This window comes from Sceloporus undulatus, chromosome 5 (assembly GCF_019175285.1).
Source record: "Sceloporus undulatus isolate JIND9_A2432 ecotype Alabama chromosome 5, SceUnd_v1.1, whole genome shotgun sequence".
Lineage (NCBI taxonomy): Eukaryota > Metazoa > Chordata > Lepidosauria > Squamata > Phrynosomatidae > Sceloporus > Sceloporus undulatus.
The window spans coordinates 178689937-178709799 of NC_056526.1; the positions used below are offsets into that span (position 1 = coordinate 178689937).

Consider the following 19863-nt stretch of genomic DNA (forward strand, 5'->3'; position numbering starts at 1 on the left):
CAAATCTGCACTTCCAGAAGGCAAATATGAATGGTGCCAATTCCACCCTACCAAATTCAGTACATTCAGTAGACCCCTAACATGGAAAGAAAAATGTTATGCCTGACTGTCATACAGATGTTAAAGCTCATGAGCCTCTCAGAAAAAGAAGAGATGGTGATCATAATTCAGCATTAGCATGAAGGAATACACACACAATGATTCAAATTAGACTTTTGAGAGTTAAGTATTTTTAAAGTCTTAAACATTTGTATCAGTCTAATTGTGAATCACTGTGTATTCAGTAGGCATGGATGTATGTACTTAGTTTTAGTTTCTTACATGCTAATTTTTTAAAAAAATCTCAAGTTTTTTCCATCTCTTAATGATGAAATTTTGTAAATTTTGATAAATTCTTACAATAAATGAACAATGCACCTCTTTTGGAGAAAAATTGCAGATAGGTGGGATAGCATGTGCCTCGCTTCTACAGATACTTGCATTGAAAAGGATCGGCTAGCAAGAAAGGTGAAAAGTGAGTCCTTGGAGAACTACTGCAAGTCAGAGTAGAAAATACTGGCCTGAACTGATATAAGCAGAGTCTGGAAATGTTACTGATTTGTAAGGATGGAATACTTTGCTGCGTTTTTTCTCAAGGGAACCAATGAGTAATTTTAGAAATGTTCTTCTTGCTCCTTGCTGTTTGAGATTTACTCTGTGCAAAACCTGCACATGACATTTTTGTGCAGGAAACAGCATGTTTTGAACAACAAATGGGATTTTCTACACCAAAGATAATATTTCTGTGCAGCAGAAGTCAGAAATGATTTGAAGGCACACAACAACAACAAAATAAAATTCTATTTGAAACACACAGCAGTAACTGCCTTTCAAGTGCTTCATGTGCTGTTCCTTACACCACCACATTTAGATTTTATTTTAAAAAAGAAAGTAACTAAAAGTAACTTTTGTATTTACTTTTGAGAACTGGGAAGATGAAAGGTAGCTTTCAATCTTTCTTTTTTTCTTTTGAAAATAACTAGCTATATGGGGTTTGTGGGGTTTGGTGAGAACAAGGCATTATTTGAAGGCATTAAAAGAGAAAATTAAACTACTTTGAAATGATTTTACACAGCTGCCTCCTACATTCTGAACTAGAGGGTAAATGTATTAAAATGTAGTTGGATGCTATATGACAGGCTCTTAATGGATAAGGATGGCCATCTTTTCTCTGGGAACTTTCACTGGGTGAACAAACCTGGTACTTAGTTGTTCTTATATGTACTGATACCTGAATAAGATAACTTGCAGGCAAAATTCAGTCCCTTCCCACCACTGAAATACACTTTCTTTAAGCAAATGTAACTGCCATGTTTAAAGGTGCCTTATTCCTCCCTCCAATATCCTTTTCTGGCTCAAATTAATTTTTAACCATAGTTTGCTTTCTCTTTTCATCATGATGGAATCTTTAGTAGAAGGGGGGAGCAGACATCACATTATTCAATTAAGCTTGGTCATGCTTCTGTGGAATAGGTAAAAACCTCTGTTATTATTGCATTATAATGTTTAGTAAAAAAAAGAACAAAGATGTGAAGTGATTGTGGCTTGGTAGAAGCCGTCATAATGGCACTATAATTAAAGCACTATAATTGTGTAGTGTGACAGGACCCTTGATTTGTGATTGAAGCAAAGTACTTGTGGTTCAGTGTGCAACCAATCATGAGCAACCATGGTAAATTGGGATCAGTCAAGAGGAATAAAGCCAATGTGGTCTAGTGGTTTGAATCTCTACTTTGCCATGACACTGCATCCCTGGGTGAGCTCGGGAAAGTCACGCTCTCTCAGCCTCAGAGGATGGCAGTGGCCCTCTGAAGAAACTTGCCAAGAAAACCCCATGAGAGCTTCATCTTAGGGTTGCCATAAATCAGAAATGACTTTAAAGCACACAGCATACACATACACAAAAGACGTATGTTGACACTGTGATATCAAATTATCAAATATGACAGATATTTAGGTTTAAAATGGCTATTCTCAAGATTATATGTAAATGCTCAGGTTTATCTAGTGTGGTAATTGGGTTCAACTGTTGACTTCAGCTGAAGTACTTTGCGAACAAAGGTGTATATATTTCCAGCAATGTCGATTCACTTACATTTTGCCTAATAACTGCAGGTTTCTGGAAGAAGAACTGAGCTATTCATGAAATGTGTATTTCTGTGGAAAAAAATTAAGACTAAAATAAACTTTGAACAGGAGTGCAATGTAATACTTCTGTTGCTCTTTTCATTTTCTAGTGCTGCATATGATGCTGTTCTCGACAGAAATGTGGCCATCAAGAAACTCAGCAGGCCGTTTCAAAATCAAACACACGCTAAAAGAGCTTACAGGGAACTAGTCCTCATGAAATGTGTGAACCACAAAAACGTGAGTTATGCCTTCATGATAAATTCACCCTATAAATTAAGTCATTTTGAAAGCAGGATTCTCCGTGTGCCAACACAGGGAAATATAATTTCTTTCACTGCTAGATGTGCAGAGATATTAATGTTGTCAGAGCTACAATATTCTCTTTAGAAAGGTAGGTGTCAAGGAAAGGGTAAAAGCTTAGCTGCATTCTCTGTTTGCTGGCTAGGGACAACTGGGGCAGGGATCAGCATATTTGATTGTGCTGTCGCTATGGAGATCTTCACCTATTTAAATCTCATGAAAGTCCTTTAGAGAAGAGTAGAAAACTGATTCAGCTTCTATCCTTTTGTGCAACAATAGATCAATTGTCCTCTGATTATCCAGTCCAGAACTACTTAGCTGGCATATGCTCTTACTGGTGAATGTTTATTCTTATGTGCATAGGCTCAGGATTAAGGCCAAGGTGAGAATATACTCATGTGGGGGTAGAACAGCTGAGGGTTGGACCTGGCCTTCACTTTCTACAAGTAATGTTTGATCCCAGGGTTTGAAATTCTTTCCTTTTTGCAATCTCCTCACCCAGCAGTGGGGAACAGAGTTCTTTTCTAGCACATACCAGATGATTATGGCAGGAACTGGCATGGCAACTACCTGATGTCTGTGGGCCATACACATCCCACCCTTAACCTGGCAACTGTCAAGCCCCCCCTCCCATTTCCTCCAGGAGTCCTTGAGGAACCTCAGTACACCCCCCAAATAAATTATTTTGCCCCAGATACCCTCTGGAGGGCATGGAGGCATTTTCAGTCCAGGGATGTTATTTTCTGTTTTCTGTACAGGAAATCATGCTTTCTTTGTAGAAAAAAACATTTCTGCACAGAAAATGCTGGGGATTTTGTGCAGAAAATCTCAAATTGTGTAGCTTCACATTGCAGGAGAGTTGTCCTTGTTAGGGTTTCCCAAGATTTAGTTAACCTCCTTTTTATCTGTTAATTAAATATTTGAGAATGTTCTTTCTTTTAGTATTGCACAGTATCTGAGGGCAGTGCAAGACATGTCATGTTGTTACGACATCCTGCATACCCTGTTTTATTTTGGGACGCAAATATTTTGTTATATTTTATTATAATAGCAATTACAGAGAGTTACAGTTACAGTAATTAAAACAGCAGTTACAGTTACAGTTACAGAGAGGCCATAAGCATGAACCTGGAAAGTCAGATGACCTTTAAGTGAACTGACTGTTCACAGACCAGAGGGCATGTGGAAAGAACCCCTGTAATTTTATGGCTGTGAATATTGCTGCTTCTCACCTTCTGCCACATGTATTTCCTCTTGAAGGTCACTGACAAAGGTTTGTCAAGCCTGAAGAATTAAGTCTGTCTTTCTGCTAGCCCCATTGTACTTTCTCACATCTGAGAATTCAAACTCCCTGGGGTTGTCCTGATCTTATTACTGTTTGATTAAATCAATGTCACTGCCATCAACCAAAAATATTCCTTTTCTAACACTGAAGTTAAAACTATCAGCCAGGTCGAAATCCCATTGCTTTGGGGATTCCTAGAAAATCCTCCCGACTGCCTCAAGACTCTATAAACTAGCCTGCCTTGGCACTCACACATTGGCTCAGTCTGGAATCAGGCAGGAATAGTGCTGGATTTCATATTGAACCCTCAACACTGTCTGGAAGCTTTGTTCAGCCAGTATCATTTCCATTATCCCCTGATGGAAGTTCCATTTCTGGACTGGTAAAGTTTTGCTACAAACTACTACCTTTAATTTTGTTAGTTTTTATGTGTTTGCATATATGAATGCTATTGAGTGAATGGTGATTCCTTCCTGTACTCTTAATCAATAACATGAAGTTGTACTTTGCATTCTGAGAGTTCTAGTTCTTGGACCTGTTAAACATAGGCGAAATCCCAACTCTTTCAAGTTACCTGGAGTCCTCTCTTTGCTATTAATTTGAGCTATCACATTTTTCCTATTCGCAGTTTGAGACCCAAGTGCCACATGATGGAGTGAACTCCCATTACCTGACCCAGTTTCTGATCCAACTTAGCAGTTGGAAAGCATGTAAAAGTACAAGTATATAAATAGGTACCACTTCAGTGGGAAGGTAGAAGCATTTCAGGCAGTTATGCGGCCATGTGGCCATGGAGTCCTCTTTGACAGTGCTGGCTCCCTTGGCTTAATAATGAAGATGAGTACCTCCCCCTGCAGTTGGAAACAACTAGAAAATCCTGTCAGAGGGGAAACCTTTAGCTTTTGTAAATTACCTACAGTAATTTGTGGGTGCCATTGTGGTAAATTAGCAATTTGTTTAACAAGACTGTACATATAGCAGTATCCACCAACATCACTCCATTACTCTCTGTGCCCCTTCCAAGTACACCTCTGGTGCTTGAAACAATGGCTTACTCTTCTTTACTAGTGTAACAAAGTGCTGAGTATTAGAGGTATTAGTACAAGCAGCGATAGTATATAGTCTATTCCTCATTCTTTGGGTTTGGGAAAAGAAGTTTTTCTTCAAATACTCATCATCTACACTTCCAGTTCCTAATCCCTTTCCAGCAAATGTAATTTCTTGTTGATAATTGCCATCATATTGAGCTCAGCTATGGCAACACCATGATTGAAATACCTCCAATCATCAACAGGCCTGCTGAGGTCCTGCAAACTTGATTGATTCTATCCACCTATACTAAGGTCTTCCTCTTTCCCTACTACCTTTCACTTTGCCAAACATAGGATGCATCTACACTGTAGAAACAGTGCAGTTTAAGTGCACTTTAAGTGCTGTGGCTCCATCCTATGGCATCCTGAAATTTTTGATTTTACAAGATCTTTAGCCTTCTCTGCCAAAAAGTGCTGTGCCTCACTAAACTACATAGGATTCTGTAGCATGGAGACTTGGCAGTTAAAGTGGTGTCAAAATGTGTTATTTCTACATTAAATCATAGTTAATGTAGTGTTAGAGTTACACAGCTTTCTTTTTGTGAAGCTAGAAATTAAGTTCTGGAAACCTTAAGTTTGGAGACAAAATCTGTTTGCTTTTATTGAATTAATTGAACTAAATGCATGCAAACATGCCTTCTAAAACCAGTTGTTTTCTTTGTATTTGCATTTGAAGTTTGTGGTGTGTTTCTTTAAACTCTTGTTGCAGGATAGATTGGTGAAAAGTTAGCAGTTATAAACACCCATGGATATTTCTGCAGAGTGGGCTGTCATAATCTAATGTTTTATTACTGTTCTCTCCTTCCCTCTCTTCTCTTGTTGCTTTTCAGATTATCAGTTTATTAAATGTCTTCACACCACAGAAATCTCTGGAGGAGTTTCAGGATGTGTAAGTAATACAGACAGGAGTAAACCTTAAATCTTTTCTGTAGGGAAAGAGAAATGGGTGAACATGAGGGCATTATACTCTGGTGTGAAAATTAAAATCTAGAATAATAGGATGGATTAAACTGCTCCTTCTTAGAAATTGCCTGGTGGAGAAGCTGGATAGAACTGGTAAATCTCAAGACTGTCTGTCCCCTGCGTTTTGGTATTTCAGAAATTACTTTTCACCTCAGTTTAGAATTGCAGAAATGGAAAATGTGTGCAGAGCATCGTAATGGGAACATTTGAGAAAATGCAGGAGTGAAATGGGGCTGGGGAAAGGTCTGAACATGTGCACACATGCAAAAATATCTGAGTGGCTCTAGCGAACTCAGTGTAATACCTTTGTGTTGATGACTTGCTCAGGAAATGCCTGTTTATTCAGAACTCCCTGAGCTGTGCTGGTCCCTTAGAGATTGGTAATTCATTATAAAATAATCTCTCTTTCTCTTTTGAAAGAGTGCGTGTGAAATATTTTCTACACTTTCATATTTATTCTTTGTTAACCCATGACTCTATAAAAAATATCTGCTTAGGAACAAGTCAGGCATTGCTAGTATTTCCACTGAGCATTGTTTCCTATTGTTTGGTGTATAATGAAAACATGATTCAAATGAAATTTGAAATAATCCACTAGCTGGACATTTCCCTCCTTGCCTTTTGTCAGTTTTTCTTCCTAGCCAGTTTTTGCCCCCTAACCTAGGAGGCTGGGTTTTCCTTACAGTGGTCCAAAGCACACTGCAGAAATAATCCAGTTTGAGATCACTTTAACTGCCCTGGCTCAATGCTAGGGAATCTTGAGAATTGTAGTTTATTGTGGCACCAGAGCTCTCTGGCAGAGAAGGCTAAATTTCTCACAAAACTACAGTTTCCAGAATTCCCTAGCATTGAGCCAGGGCAGATAAAGCAGTCTCAAACAGGATTATTTTTGTAGTGTGTTTTGGACCTACGTGATATGGTTACAGTTTTTAAACCGTGTTGTAAGATCTGCCTGGCAATTGAAAACTATATTTTCCATTCCTCCTATGCTCTGGCTATTAGTTATTCCCAACTAAAGTAGACCCATTGAATCAGTTCTAAAATGGAGAATCAACACTTAAGTAAATTCCATTGGTGCAATGGATTTATTCTAGTTGGTACTAACTACGATTCAGGCCAATGCTCATGTAACAGAACAATGGAAAGGAAGAGACAAAACTATAAAAGAAAGGCAATATGGAGGAATAAGGTCAATAATTACCTTATAAGTAGTTAAAGGTAAGGATAATACCTGTGGAAGAGCAACTAAATTTGATGAGGCACTAGAACTTTTTGACAGAAAACTACAAATTCCAGGATTCCATTGGTTGGAGCCATGGTAGTTAAAGTGGGATCAAAGTGGAAATGTGATAATCTGAAAAGACCTATGATGAAGCCAATGTGGTCCAAAAAAGCCCTTCATTTAGGGAAGGACAAAGATTAGTCATAGCACACATACTTTGCAGACCTTCACTTTTCCAGTTAAAATGAATGCAGGTAGCAGAACTGTCACTGATTAGTGTAGTCAAGGGGTGAGGAGATGTTTTGGCCTACAACAGCTGTCAGCCCTTCCAAACATGTCCAATATTTTGCAATGTCTTTTTGTGAGTTTATACTAATGATTTGAGTGTTGGACTTTGATTCTGGAGACCAGGGTTTGATCCCTGGCTTAGCCATGAATTCCACTGAGTGACTTTGGGCAAGTCACATGCTCTCAGCGTCAGGGGAAGTCAATGGCAAACCTCCTATGAACAAATCTAGCCAAGAAAACCCTGTGATAGAGTCACCTTGTAGTTTGGCCAAAAGTTGGAAATGACTTGAAGTCACTCAACAACACCAAACTGCTTTTAGGGTAAGCTTCATGCTAACATATCTAATTTTTTCAAGTGTTGCATAAGAGAGATATCCAGTACCTCCTTGTGCAACAGTTTTGTTAGGCAGAGCAATGGCTACCAGATTACTCCAAGGTGAAGATTACTCCTCTTCAGTCCAAACAGCCAGCAACTGACTATGGGAGTATACTACAAAAGCTCCTTTGAGGCATTGTTGGATTGCTTTCTTTGTATTCCCCTTACAGAGTACATTGATGGAACTTTACACTACACCCACTTCAAACAGGGTCTTGCCCACTGAGTCCAACGTCTGGATTGCCATAGGTTTCCCCTCACTGGTAAAGACAGTATTGGATCTGGTCCAACTCACTATAAAGCAGTTTTCATGTACTGGTCTGTTTCAGTATAAGGCAGCTTCATGCTTTCATAAGGGCATGGTCTTTAGGGGGGACTTCAGAGTGGAGAGGAGGACACTGTGACAAGTGTCTGGAATTTTTTTTTATTCCACATACATGCACACCTTGTTTTTTTGCTGCTTTCATTTATACAAGGGTGCAAGAGTGAGGGTATGCTTATGTGAAGTGTGAACACATCATTTGATTCTGTCGATTTGGCTGTCTTAATGCTTTTCTTGTTCTCTTTCTGTTTTGTATGTGCATCTTCTGTCAGGCAAAATGAATTTTGATAAATGTGGCCAGCATAAAAGGAATGCTCTGTAGGAAAGGGATCTTGGAAAAGTTACTTTTTTGACTATCACCCCCCAGAATTGTCCATTTGGTTGTAGTCTAAGAACTAACTTTTCCAAACTCTGGCAAACATGCTGCCCATGATGAGTAGGAATTAAATGGCTTTTTCTCCCATTCAGTTATTTAGTAATGGAGCTGATGGATGCCAACTTGTGCCAGGTAATTCAGATGGAGCTAGACCATGAGCGGATGTCTTACCTGCTTTACCAAATGCTTTGTGGCATCAAACACCTTCATTCTGCAGGAATTATTCACAGGGTAAGCCAAATTCCTCTGCCCTAGCCCCCCTCCCCCAACCACATTAAGGTCAAATGTCTTAGAGAACCTGATTGAAAGACTCAGCATATTGAACATCTGTCCTATGTATCCCATTGTTGTTCTCTAAACTATGCCTGACTCTGGTTCATGTTTTAGTTTGGGCTGTAGCCAGCACCAGCAACTGCCTCTAGTAAATAACTGTTTTGGGTTCAAATATCTACTGCCTAGGGATATCACTTGGCTTAATGGTAGGGCTGGCTGGAAGTTGTTGCTTCACTCTTTCCCATGGTAGGACTGGTCCTGCTTGTCTCTCCTGCTGGCTTACCTTAAATTCTTGCTGGTCACATAACCCAATAATTTGCCCTCTCTTGTATCTTTCATCTCCTACAATTTTACCCTAGCAAATCAGTACTTGCCATATCTTGTAGATAACACTCATTTCTGTTTCTCCTCCTGCTTCCCCTCTCAGGATTTAAAACCAAGTAATATTGTGGTAAAATCTGACTGCACGTTGAAGATCCTAGATTTTGGGCTGGCCAGAACTGCAGGCACTAGCTTCATGATGACTCCCTATGTGGTCACACGGTATTACAGAGCACCAGAGGTCATCTTGGGAATGGGCTACAAGGAGAACGGTAGGATATATATACACACACACACACACACACACACCTCTGAATTGACAATATATAATGGAGTAATTCAAAACATGGTGCCTGTTAGGAATTTGTTCCCTTAGGGTATATCTTTTAAAGGCAACAGTATATGTACTTGAGTTCACTTCAGTGCAGTTAAACTTCCTAGAATTAGAGGGTCATTGTAAAACTAATTTTACAAAGTCCAGCCCCTTGGCCAGTATGATATATTACATTCTAAAATCTAAACAATAACAAAATTAGAATTGCAAAAGCAATTTAAACCAGATTATCTCCAATATAATAGACTACACTTGATTGCACATATTTGTGTTGTTGCCGCCACTGTATGTAGCTCTGTAAGTAGTATGTGTATCCTGGTCAGACTGGAAACTAGGTTTTTATTTATCCTTGAATAAATAAAATAAAATAAAATAAGAATCCAGCTTTAGGAATGCCATAGAGATGGTGTACATGTCACAGAAATATTGTCACTTTCTCCACACACAAGTAAGTTTAGATCCAAAGTAGATTTGGAAAATTTACCTTCAAGGTAAATTGAGGGCATGAGTTCAAATCTTAATTTGTGATGGCCAATTATAAATAATAGTAATAAAATCCTGTGAACACTCTAGTTACAGAATCTATTATTTTATGTAGTGACTAGCCAATGGCACCTGCTTAATAAACAGGACTACTTAAATTGGATTAATTTGTAGGATAGATACTAGATTGAAAAACCAGGCCTCTTCAACTCTCTTAAGGCATGATTATATCACCACGAGTGTGACAGGCAGCAGAAACATCTTTATCACCCTTAGTTGTGAATTCTCATTTTCCTAAATTTTCTCCACACTAATTTTCTAGCACTGCAAATAAACACTCTCTGTATAAAGTCTTTTATCCAGACTGTAACTTTTTGCATGGCAGAAATAGACACAGAAGAAGGCAGGCCTATTACTAGTGATGGCCAATAACACATGTCAATTGACATCATGTTAGTCAAATGCTGAACCAAGTTTCAGACCAAGCAAAGGATCTGTCCAAGGTGCTGAAATTATTTTGGGAGTTGTATTCAATACCTTGGGTAGCTTCTTTGTAGTTTAAATTAGACCTAGAGCAGATTCATTGCTCCACATGAAAGCCACTGTTGTTATAACATCCCTTTAACATTTACACAACAGTAAGAATTTTTTCATGTGCTGATTTGGGACAGTAGCGATTAAGAAGGCTGCCTGTAGCATCCTTGCCTGCCATTATAATTTTTTTTAAAGAGACTACAATCCCAGCACATGGTTCAGTATAAAACCTGAGCTTTTACATGAGGGGCTAGTGGAAGCTGACTGAATATATGCCTTTCTGTTATACTGAAATTTTAAGACATGAGCATGAGATGCATATTTTGCAAAGGGCAACAATTTGCCAGAGTTGCGTACAAAGTTATCTTCTGTAGTTGAAAAGGATTGTGGGACTTGAATGTTAACAGGTCTAGATAGCAACACAGTCTCAGGATCTCATGTCTGAACAATAACAACAAAAGCCTTTATATCAGGGTAGGAAACAGCAGTAGCTCCAAAGAACAATTTTCTATTGTTGCGATCTCCAGAGATCTAAAAAATGATGAATAGTCAGACCCTAGTATTTTAAAAAAATCTGGGGTGTGTGTGTGTGTGGCACACACTAAACAATGAAGACTACCTCCAAGGTGTCCATGTGTGATAAAAGGTAATCTGGAAAATCTGGAGGAATCACTCCCTCACACACACCAAAAGAAAACATGCAGCCACAGTGTTGGCCTTTGCCTACTTCAGATTCATGCCCTAGGCATCCTTGCAGTTCGTATGCTTTTCACTTACACTTGACCATTGTGCTGTTACAGTGACATGAAATGAACACTGAACACAACTCTTAACCTAGGGCCCCAGGTGTACACAGAAGATGCTGCTGTGAAAAATCACACCTGTGTTGTGATATAGATATGGAGTTATCTTTTTTCTTTATATTAAGGACTATTATGTTCTGATTTAAAGTGGTTTATTGCTTGTATATTGCTTAATGTAATAAAATTTCTGAGTGGTTTATATATTTAAAAAATACATGTGTGTTGGAAGCCATGCACTTGAAAAACAGGTGACTTGAAGTTTGCTGCCTTTTTTCCTTGTGCTGTTTCCTCATTCTCCTCCCTGTGGGAACCCAGAGAATGTGTAATTGCTTGTGTAATGGAACATGTAGTATACAGTGTACAGCCACAGGATTCCAACCTGATAATACAATATGAAAATAGTATAAAAGAATTTTAAAATTAGTTTTAAAATAGTATCACACACACACATATCAGTCACTAATATATAAAAAGAATGAGAGAGTTTACAGGTCATGAGGACTTCTTTAAATAAAAATAGGTCTATAACAGGTATTGAAAAGTCAACACAGCTTTCATATGTATACAGAAAGTATACAGAAATAAAATGTTCTAACTTATGGGTGCTACCACTGAAAAGACCAGCTTCTGCTAAGTTAGACCAGTAATGTATTGGTTGCAGGACAACCAATAAGGTCTTCTGTAAAGAAACAAAGGGCACATGTAGTGGAAGAGATTTTGTTAAATGTTCAGTCCCTGAGTTGGTTAGGGCTCCATAGGTCATAAATGGGACCTTGAACATGGCTCAGTAGGTATTAGCACCTTTCTGATCAAACTGACCTGGTTGGAAATGAGAAAGTGAGCATTATTTTCATTGTGCTCAATAATCTTGTCATGTCAAGCATTCTGTTTATTTGTGAGCTTTAAAAAAAAAACCATCAGTAAAATAATATTAACTCAGTGCTGCATAAATAAAAGCAACCAAGCCCTGGCTGCAAGAATAAAAACAACTAATTCAGTAGAGCTAAACGCATTAGAGCTAAATGCATTCTGCTGCCCCAGTAGTCTTTTCCAAGTAATTTTAAGATGAAGATACTTTTTTGGTGCTAAATATCCAAAGATACTTCCAAAATCTTTTATTTTCATTTGTGGAACCCAATTACCATGCTTCAGCTCTTTATGTCTGATCGCAGTCTGTGAGCCGGCAATTAGATAACTATTTTAGCCTGATTTTCTTTCTTGTTTAAATTTGGTAATAATAGAGGCACATTTACAACACACCTTATGTTTCTTAATTTAAAATGACCAGCTAGTGCTGAAGGCCATTCTAGTAGTCATTATCAGCTTAAGGTAAATGTATTCTTATTGTAGGTAATAACTAAGGTGAAAATGCTTTTAAAACATTCTTAACTGGAAATGTTATAGCCGAGAAACAGGTTTAGATGCTTTCTTTGATTCAGGGCTCTTTGTGTCTGTTCAGATCTCAAAGAGTTCTTAGATAAACAGGCTTCAATGGGTGGGATTGTTCCATATGCCAGTTCCTCCCATTGAACTGTATGAAGAATCCCATGGATAAGTATCCAAGAAAGCCCCATCAAGAAATTATGCAAACTCTATTATTGGTGTGATATCTGCAGTCACCACATTGACATCTTGAATATATGCAAACATTAGAAGCAGCTATTTAGCAAGGAGTAATCCAGTATCATTTCTACATAGCAGTGCAGACATTTACCTGTCAGTGGAAGCTATGTTAGGAAAGGAGAAAAACTTAAACCATTTGCCTGTAAAGCACACTTCTATGAGTTTAGAGAAATGTACTGTGCATTATAGCATGTGTGCAGAAAGGAAGGGCGGAGGGATTTTGTTTTTCAAGTGTCACCTTTTAAAAACTAGTCCTTAAATCAGCTTAAGCTGATTTTATTTAAGCTCTCTTCACCAGTACATGTTACTTATTGACGGCCAGTTTCATGCTTTCATTTTCTCTTGGCACCTGGCTTTACAGAGAATGTTTCTATTTTACCACCATTTTGCTGCACCTTGTTCCTAAAGACCCCAGATTGCCCCATTGCCCCCTCCTTTAATAGTAAAAAAGAACTACTCCACCATGTCAGGCATGCTTTGCTGTCCTGTGCCCCCAGTACCATTCTGCTCCTTTCCCCACAAATGAAATATTTCCCTTTCATTTTAATTAAAAGAAATTGCTTGATTGGTGTTTGGTTTTGTTTCTATTTAAAGATGGGGAAAGGGATGGGGGAAGGGAACAAACTAGTTGGATCAGCTGAAAGATTGTTACAAATAAAAATTCAGAGGGCCAACATATATTTTACTGCAGGGGCATAACTGCCCCTTCCCTGTGTTGGAATCCCATACTGCTTAAGTTTCTAGACTCCACAGTGGATTTTTGTTGTTGTTTTATATCTTTACACAATGTTGGTTCACGGCTTCTGCATTGGTGAGGTGGCAGATATGATCTGACTATTGATCCAAACTAACCCAAATATCCATACCATTAAGTAGGCTGAACCTGACTAAGGATAGCGATAAGAACCTTGGATAGCACCTTTAGGTTTCAGGTTAATACCTAGAGTAGAATCATCATCTCATAGAAGCCACCAGCCACCAGGGTCATTCCCTTTTTTAGTTCAGTGGCAGAGGGGGCAACTGATGATTATCCCACCTTTTCTAGTCCTAATTTCACCAACTGGCTCTTCTAGCACCTGCTGTGCAGTTCACACGGAATCCATGCCATTGCAGTTCATGGAAGAGAGAAGCAGACAACAGGGTTGGTTGTGAAATGCACAAGAGTATCTATGGCCTGTTACAGACTGCCAAAATAAAGCTGCTTCGGGTCTCTTTGGAGGTATGCTGTTTAAATGATGCATGCATCCTAAGAATCCGGAAGCTGCGCCAAAGCTGCACTCCAGTGCTTAGGAATGGAGTGTGGCTTTGGCGCGACTTCCGGACTCTTAGGACCCATGCATCATTTAAACCACATACCTCCAAAGAGACCCGAAGCAGCTTTATTTTGGCAGTCTGTAACAGGCCTATGGTTCCCTCATCTCCCATAGGACAATTTAATGGTACAGATGTGATCTGGCATCCCCTTCTATCTCTATGATATCATTTGAATAAAAGGGTTATGTGGTATGGGGCTTACCACCATTATGCAAAACATACCAGACATAATATTTCCTTCCTAGAAAATCCATAAAGAATGGTATTTCTCACAGGGGACATGAGACAGTGAGCTGTCTTCTCAACCTCTTAAATCTCCTAATTGCCTAGAGCAAAACTTCAGGAAGTGAAAAGAGTAGTAGGATTTCTGTGTAGCTATGCAACGAACAGTTCAGTTTGGTTCTGTACTTGAAAACATGCCAAATCTTTTGAGTGAAGAATGAGGATTAATGGACAGGGACTTGACATCTTGGGTTCCCCTCATTACTAAGGATTCTTGCAGACAGAAGTACATACAACCTGATGCATCCACAGTTATAAAAACACTTCAAACCTCTTCAGGAATTCAACAACCACTGCTTTCTCTACTTTCTCCTTCCATTTGGAAGTTTTCTGTCTGTCTTATCAAATTGTCCTGAGAAACTCCAAGAAAGACTGTTTTTCTGCCAGATGCATGGGATGGAGGTCTTTAAAACATGAATAGCACGGAACAGGAGAATCCCTCTATAGCCAGCCTCCTTCACACAAACTGACAGCTGCATGGGGCAGCTTTTGAATTTCTTTTAGCAGTTTCACATGTCAAGACAATACCCTTTGCTACTCAGTCATCACTTAGGAGTAGTGCACTCTCATAGAAGGAGCCATGCACTTGGCTGTGCCTGACTGATCTACATTGTTAAATGGAAGACAAAATGTCATGATAGCACCATTACCTACATTTCTACTGATGTGTGGGGCAGAGATCTACACTTTCATCTTCAGATGGTTAATCCAATCATGGCAATCTGCAGTAGAATATTTGTTTACATATCCTTAGATGTAATTTGCAGGAATGTAGTGCTTACAGGCACAAGAGAAAAAAGTTGGGGTAAGGGAAGGTGAAAAAACAGTGCATTCACTTGATCACAGAGTTGGAGTCCTTTCTCAAATGTTTTCATAGGATAGCAGCAATAACCCCCTGGTGATTTTAAATCGCTTGCTCTTGATGTGAAGTTAAGCAGCCCACTTCAAATGCTTAATTTCCATCCAATTTCTGCTTTGTTCTAGAACTGAGTGTTTTCTCTAGTAAAAAGAGAAACAAAAACACACACAAGAGATGCCCCTTTGTCTGGCATTGTCAAAAGAAAATGACCTGATTAAAACCGTAATGAAGGAACACAGAGAGGTTGGCATACATAAAAGCAAACAAATATATGAGAAGCTCAATCTTATATGTGTCCGTGCTTATAATTATTTTTATTTCCCTTCATTAACACATTTCAACCTAATATAAAGAATTCATTAAATCCACAATTAGGTTAAAATACAGCTGGACTAGTGTTGACTCAGATGGCCTTTGGCAATCATGAATAGTTAGGATTGTGCTGTAAGCTAGATATAAATAAATAAATAAATGCTTGGTTAAACAAATTTTCAATGGAAACCGAAACTTTATCAGGGTTGGTATCTGTCCTGTTGCAAAAGGGAGTTTGTTCCTCCCAATAGGGAGGAAATTCCAGAGTAGGTGTGTATAAGATTTTAGCCCTAAACATTTAAGGCCTTTATCTATGGCTCTTGTTACATTTAATTTTGGGCAATCCTTTTAAAAACAAACGATCTCTAATTTTGAAAGGATTTTAAAAAATGAAATAGAGTAAAAGTGATTAAGTTCCTACTATAATGGGCCTTGTTTCTACTTCTGTTTATTGTGTGTGTGTGTGTGTGATTTACATTTTAAAAAATCCAGTGGAAGGTGCAATAAAACTGCTTTTCTCTGATCAACTTGCTCTTTTTCCCCTCCTTTAGGAGCCAAAGTGTCTTAGTTAACTTTTCCTCCCCCTCCCTTTCTTTCTTCATTTCCCTGTCTCTGCTGTTCTAGTGGATATATGGTCAGTAGGATGCATTATGGGAGAAATGGTGCGCCACAAAATCCTCTTTCCAGGAAGGGACTGTATCCTTATGCCATTTGCTGCGGCCTTTATAGAATTGTTTCTCTCCCACCCCTCACAGCCTCTTCCCTGACCTTTTCCTACTAAGCAAACAATATATGAGAAGAATACAAAGACAGAAGCAAAAAAAAGCTGATTGTAAGAGGTGTATGTAATTATGATTGGAGGAACTTGGGAAACAACCACAAATGGAAGAAAAAAGTAATATGACACATGATGTTGTTAGTACCATTTTTTCTTGTATAGAGAACCAACCACCATTTACAAACATGAAAGCTTTTTCATATTGATTTTGCTTTTTAAAAAACAGCCCATTTGTTCCTTTAAACCTTTCCTGCCCCCTTCCCTTTTTGGCTAAATGTTTTTGGAAATCATGATTTTTTTTGATGTTTGTGGTGACATCATAATCTTTTGCTTGCTAATGCATCATTAGTCTGGGTCCGCCTAAATGCTGTATGGACTCTGGAGATGGGTCGATACAACATTTTGTTCTGAATGTGTTGACTTACCCATTTGTGGACTAGAAGACATCCAGCCGTCCTCTCGAGCTTCCTAGAAATGGACGTCCTATTCAGATTTCCAGAATGAGCTTTCCTCTTTTTTTGTGCATGACATCTCTATCATTAACAAAACTCTGCTTCACCCCAAACCCTGCTCTGTCTTGCTCATTTTAGCTTTGATGGTATTCCTTTTACCATCTCCTTGGGTGGTGAAAGTAATATTAGAAAATGAAAACAACTGCTGTCTAATAAAGAAAAAAGAAAGAAAGAATTTTTCCTTTTTAGCTTTTTGGAGATCAAATAAGAAGTACATTTATACTAAAAAAAAAAAAAAGGGCAAAAGAAATCACACATTTGCATTACACCTTGTTTGTTTTATAAGGAACAAAGGGACATTTGCATTACACCTTGTTTGTTTTATAAGGAACAAAGGGACATTTCCACCAGTGAGCCAAGAGGAGACATGTTAATAAACTAGCTTCAGAGTTCCTTGACAGTTGATACGGTAAACACAATGTCATGGGCACGAATTAATATTTGCCGCCTTTTGCTGATGAACATAGGGTAAACTTTTCCAACATGGTAAGGTCATTTTCCTTCTATCCCAGTGTAGGGAATACAGGATTGAATACTGAGTGAAAGACAATCTACCATAACATGGTAGACAAACTGATATATCGGATTTTATTTTTAAAAATAGATGAACACCCAACAACACATCTGTAGGGTGTGTCTAAACATGAAAACCACATATGGAGTAACATCTATGCCCTCAGTGATGTGGAAGGTGTCCCTCTAATATATTCACCCATCATGCTCAGTTCAAAAGTACTGATGTAATCTGTCCGTCCATTATTTAACTGCTAATGATATAAGTTTTGCCAGTGTGCATTCACAACTCTTTCATTTGCATGGTTTCTTGTGGGTGCGGGATAGTTTTAAAGAGTTATTGATTTATGAAACACTAAATTGTTGTTTTTTTAAATGCCGTATTCTGCACAGCACTCATTCTCCCATTGAGAATGTACTAAATTGCCTTGATGAAGAATGGCAATGAACAGTACAGCATTTTCCCCAAAAGTGCAAAGTTGGGGTTAGTAAGAATACGGAATCCAATCTCTACAATAGGATGAAGATGTGAATTATCAAAACATATCTGAGCTGTGCTGCATTATATAACCACAAAAAGTCACTGAAGAAGAAATTAGATAAATCTCCCTTGATAGGGAGCTAGGCCATTTTCACTGCCAGTGTTCAGACTCAAAAACAAAACATGAATAAAAATGTCAATACCGGAACAATACAGTAAATGATTAGCTGAGTGCCCATAATTATTAGTTTTGTTCCATAAACATCAGCACAAAGAATGTAATGAGGGAAGCATTTCTTGAAGGAACAAATAGGTTGGGAATGGATGAAGACATAACTGCATTGTCTTTTCAATGTCATTTTGCTTAACAGAGAATGAAAAGGTGTTGCCATTTTGTTCCTCAACATTTCTGTTTGGCTGCCACATTAGCAGCTACACCTTTGTGCAAATAAAAGTAATGACATGCTAAGTAGCAGCAAGGGAACTTAAGTCTACTCAAGGTTTTTACAGTCAAGATACATTTGTGCTTAGAGGAGAAAGTGACTATATGCAATTGATTAAAATAAATAATTCCAGTATCCACACACCATGTAAATATGAATGAATGCAAATAATGGAGTGAACCAAACTCCACCTCTTCCTTAAATCTTTCTCCTCTAATTCTGAATTTGAATGTGATCAAATTATTAGAAAGAAATAGTACCAAAACCATAGAGTGTTAGGCCTAGAAGAGACTTGCAGGACAAGTGGTCCAAATCTTCCTGGATTAAGGGAGAATAGAGTCTCAATAATTGACTGTGCAGAATGCTGATAATCTCACGTGTCTAAAAAGAAATCACAATAGTTTTACCTTACCTTTGAGAAGATGAGATCTTTTCAGTTGATCTGAATGAGAGATTTCACATTTGTGAGAAGGATTTCTCAAAGCAAGCAGAGCAAGTTATATATACTGTGTTTCTAAACTACCATAGTTGTTGTGTTGTTGCATAGCCTTTTACAACTTAGACTAATTATATGTTGTTTATATCTTTTTTGGTCAAACGGACAGTCTTTATGTCCTTGCTGTATTTGTGTGCTTTGCTCCAAAAAGAGGAAAAAATAATAGCTTTTCACAGAGATATATTACACAAATTGTGGAAACCTGGAAGGGGGAGGGGTGATTTGGTTGATTAATGATGGAGATGAGGAGTCTCTCTGTGGTTTTTAGTTGAAAACCATGACTTTAAAGAGTTTCCTTCACACCTCTAATTCTAAGGCAGCTTTTCCCATCTGAGCATTCTCTAGATCAGGGGTTCCTAACCTTTTTGACTCGCAGAGCCCTTATTTCTATGGCAGACCCACTAAAGAGGCCTACCATATGCCTTACAGGTTAATGGTGGTTAGGAGTTTTTATAAGCATATATTCTTATTCTTTACTTTCATTCAACTTCTGTTTAATTCATTTTCATGGAGCAGCCATGAAGCACCTGGGAAGGGCACACAGACTCTTAAGGGCTCCTCGGAGCACAGATTGGGAACCACTGTTCTAAATAAATTATATGGCAACTTGCATCACCCGCAGACATAAGGACATTGACAAGGCTGGGTGAATATGATGGAAATTGTAATCCAGCTCATCTGAAAGGTTCTCAAAATAGAATTATTTCTTAAGTTGGTTGTTTTTTTTTAAAGCTGTTTATTATGCTTTATCATTTAAAACGTTATCTTTAAACCAGAAAATTTTATTGTGTAAACCTGAGCTGTAGCTTTATGAAAGAACAGAGAAGTATCTCTATGCCTCATCCCTTTTTTTAAAAAAATCTGTAGCGTTATCTCCTCTTAGCTAGGGTTGCCTGACCATTTGAAAGCTCCTAATGCATTAGCTTAGGGGAGAGAAAACCTTTTTGGTCTTGAAGACATCATTTCCTCTGGGCAGATCTTTGGATATGTCTGCCAGCACAAAGTTAGGAAGGACACAGGCTAAAGTGGGCATGGTCTTGAAAGGGAAATGTGCCAACTTTGCGGATCAGGAATGGATCATGGTGAATTGAAGACAGCAGTTTATTTAAT

At 38.3% G+C, this 19863-nt stretch overlaps 1 protein-coding gene across 9 annotated transcripts in view; it reads left to right on the forward strand.

Moving 5' to 3' along the window:
• MAPK10 (mitogen-activated protein kinase 10) overlaps positions 1 to 19863 on the forward strand; it is a 305526-nt gene that overhangs the window by 225811 nt on the left and 59852 nt on the right. For all 9 annotated transcript variants that reach the window (XM_042469418.1, XM_042469420.1, XM_042469416.1 and 6 more), the window contains 5 exons: positions 2277 to 2406; positions 5676 to 5734; positions 8485 to 8623; positions 9093 to 9258; positions 16155 to 16226. In XM_042469418.1, coding sequence (XP_042325352.1) covers positions 2277 to 2406; positions 5676 to 5734; positions 8485 to 8623; positions 9093 to 9258; positions 16155 to 16226 — 566 coding nt within the window. The remainder of the gene's footprint in view (positions 1 to 2276; positions 2407 to 5675; positions 5735 to 8484; positions 8624 to 9092; positions 9259 to 16154; positions 16227 to 19863) is intronic.